This window comes from Perkinsus marinus (assembly GCF_000006405.1).
Source record: "Perkinsus marinus ATCC 50983 genomic scaffold scf_1104296951664, whole genome shotgun sequence".
NCBI classification, from domain to species: Eukaryota; Perkinsozoa; order Perkinsida; family Perkinsidae; genus Perkinsus; species Perkinsus marinus.
The window spans coordinates 1-1,329 of record NW_003209182.1 but is presented as its reverse complement, the minus strand read 5'-3'; the positions used below and the strand labels follow the sequence as shown (position 1 = coordinate 1,329).

At 53.8% G+C, this 1,329-nt stretch overlaps 1 protein-coding gene across 1 annotated transcript; it reads right to left on the bottom strand.

Moving 5' to 3' along the window:
- Window positions 1-14: 14 nt before the first annotated feature.
- Window positions 15-1,255, bottom strand: Pmar_PMAR016335 (tRNA-guaninine transglycosylase, putative; the record flags this gene model as incomplete). Its single annotated transcript, XM_002777476.1, has 7 exons — window positions 15-116; window positions 163-274; window positions 318-468; window positions 519-648; window positions 702-874; window positions 920-1,038; window positions 1,164-1,255. Coding segments are annotated over 7 exons (879 nt in total), but the record flags the coding sequence as incomplete, so codon positions are not given.
- Window positions 1,256-1,329: the final 74 nt, after the last annotated feature.

The window sequence follows — 1,329 nt, the reverse complement described above, 5'->3', positions numbered from 1 at the left end:
GCGTTGTCGTCCACGAGTGAGCTGCTTCCGCACATCTTCCGTGCAGAAGTCGTACACGTCTAGCACTTGCGGGAAGGTGACCTTTCGAGTGATCTTGGTCCTAGTAGCATGAGTGCCTACAGAGACCACTGAAGGCGGCTCGCCACGAGATGTGGAGCCTACCAGCTGAGGTGCTCTCTCCCTTCCACTGGAACCTAGCGAACTCTACTATAAGGTACTCCGGGAGGGAGTCCATGGCCGAGGACTTCTCGAACTCAGCGTCGCGACCGAGGACCTGTAGATCCTCAGCGGTCCTCTTTCACCAACAGACAGCTTACCGCAGCTTGCTTGGTGATAGTCTCCTTCAGACTGAGCTGAACTCCCTGGTAGAGGTGCCCTACGGGGTCAGTAGGAGTGCCCATGTGGCACAACAACACTCGATGACGCTCCTCCGAGACAGACTCCGGCTCTGCCTCAGCCTCCAAGCACCTAGCAGTAGCAGTAGCATCAGGTCTTTGTAAAGCACATGGTCCTATTACCGCATGCGAGTCTTCATTGTGAAGCCAAACAAATCATCGATAACATTACTGTGAGGCGTCTTGACCGTGTCAGAGAGGTTGAGCATGAGAGCCCGGAGGAACTCGTCGGCATCCTGCTGTTGGGGAATACCTAGCACGCGGTAGTATTGCCACGACCACGACAACGACGACCGGCCCAAGTACCTCCTTGCGTTGTTTTTCCGAAAGTCTCCGGATACATAACTCGAAGGAGCATAAATAAGCTGGCGGGCTCGACTGCATTAGCCTTAGTGCCGAGGTCCTTGAAGGTCTGGTGTATCAAGGCGCTTAGGCTCCTCTCCTGGTTGCTGCCCTCACTATGAGCACTACTGTCGTAGCTGAGTACACACCGATACTGAGGAGCCTACTAATCCCTGTGATACTACTTCAATAGTGCCTGTCGTAGAGGAGGAACTGCATAAAGGGCCTGTATGGTGGCGTTCATATAGCAGGAGTTGCCCAGATTCACCAACCCAATAGGTAGAGTCTCGACCTCCCTTTCCTGAGGTAACGTAAAAGATCAGACTTCCCATAGGGATTTTCGATTAGCGCAGTGAAGCTCGGCAAGGCAGATTGACCACATGCTGGTGCCTTGCCGAAGGGGCGAATCAAGCTCGCCGAAAGTACCTTGAGAACCTTCCTCCTCTCCTCGTCCGACAGATCCTCTACGAAGACGGTGCTCGCGGTCGGGGCTTTCAATTGCTGAGCCACGGCAGTCCCTGAGGGGGGCGATATAATATTGCCACTATAGAGCAGAGGAGGGAACCGACCTAATAGAGTGATCTTCTGATTA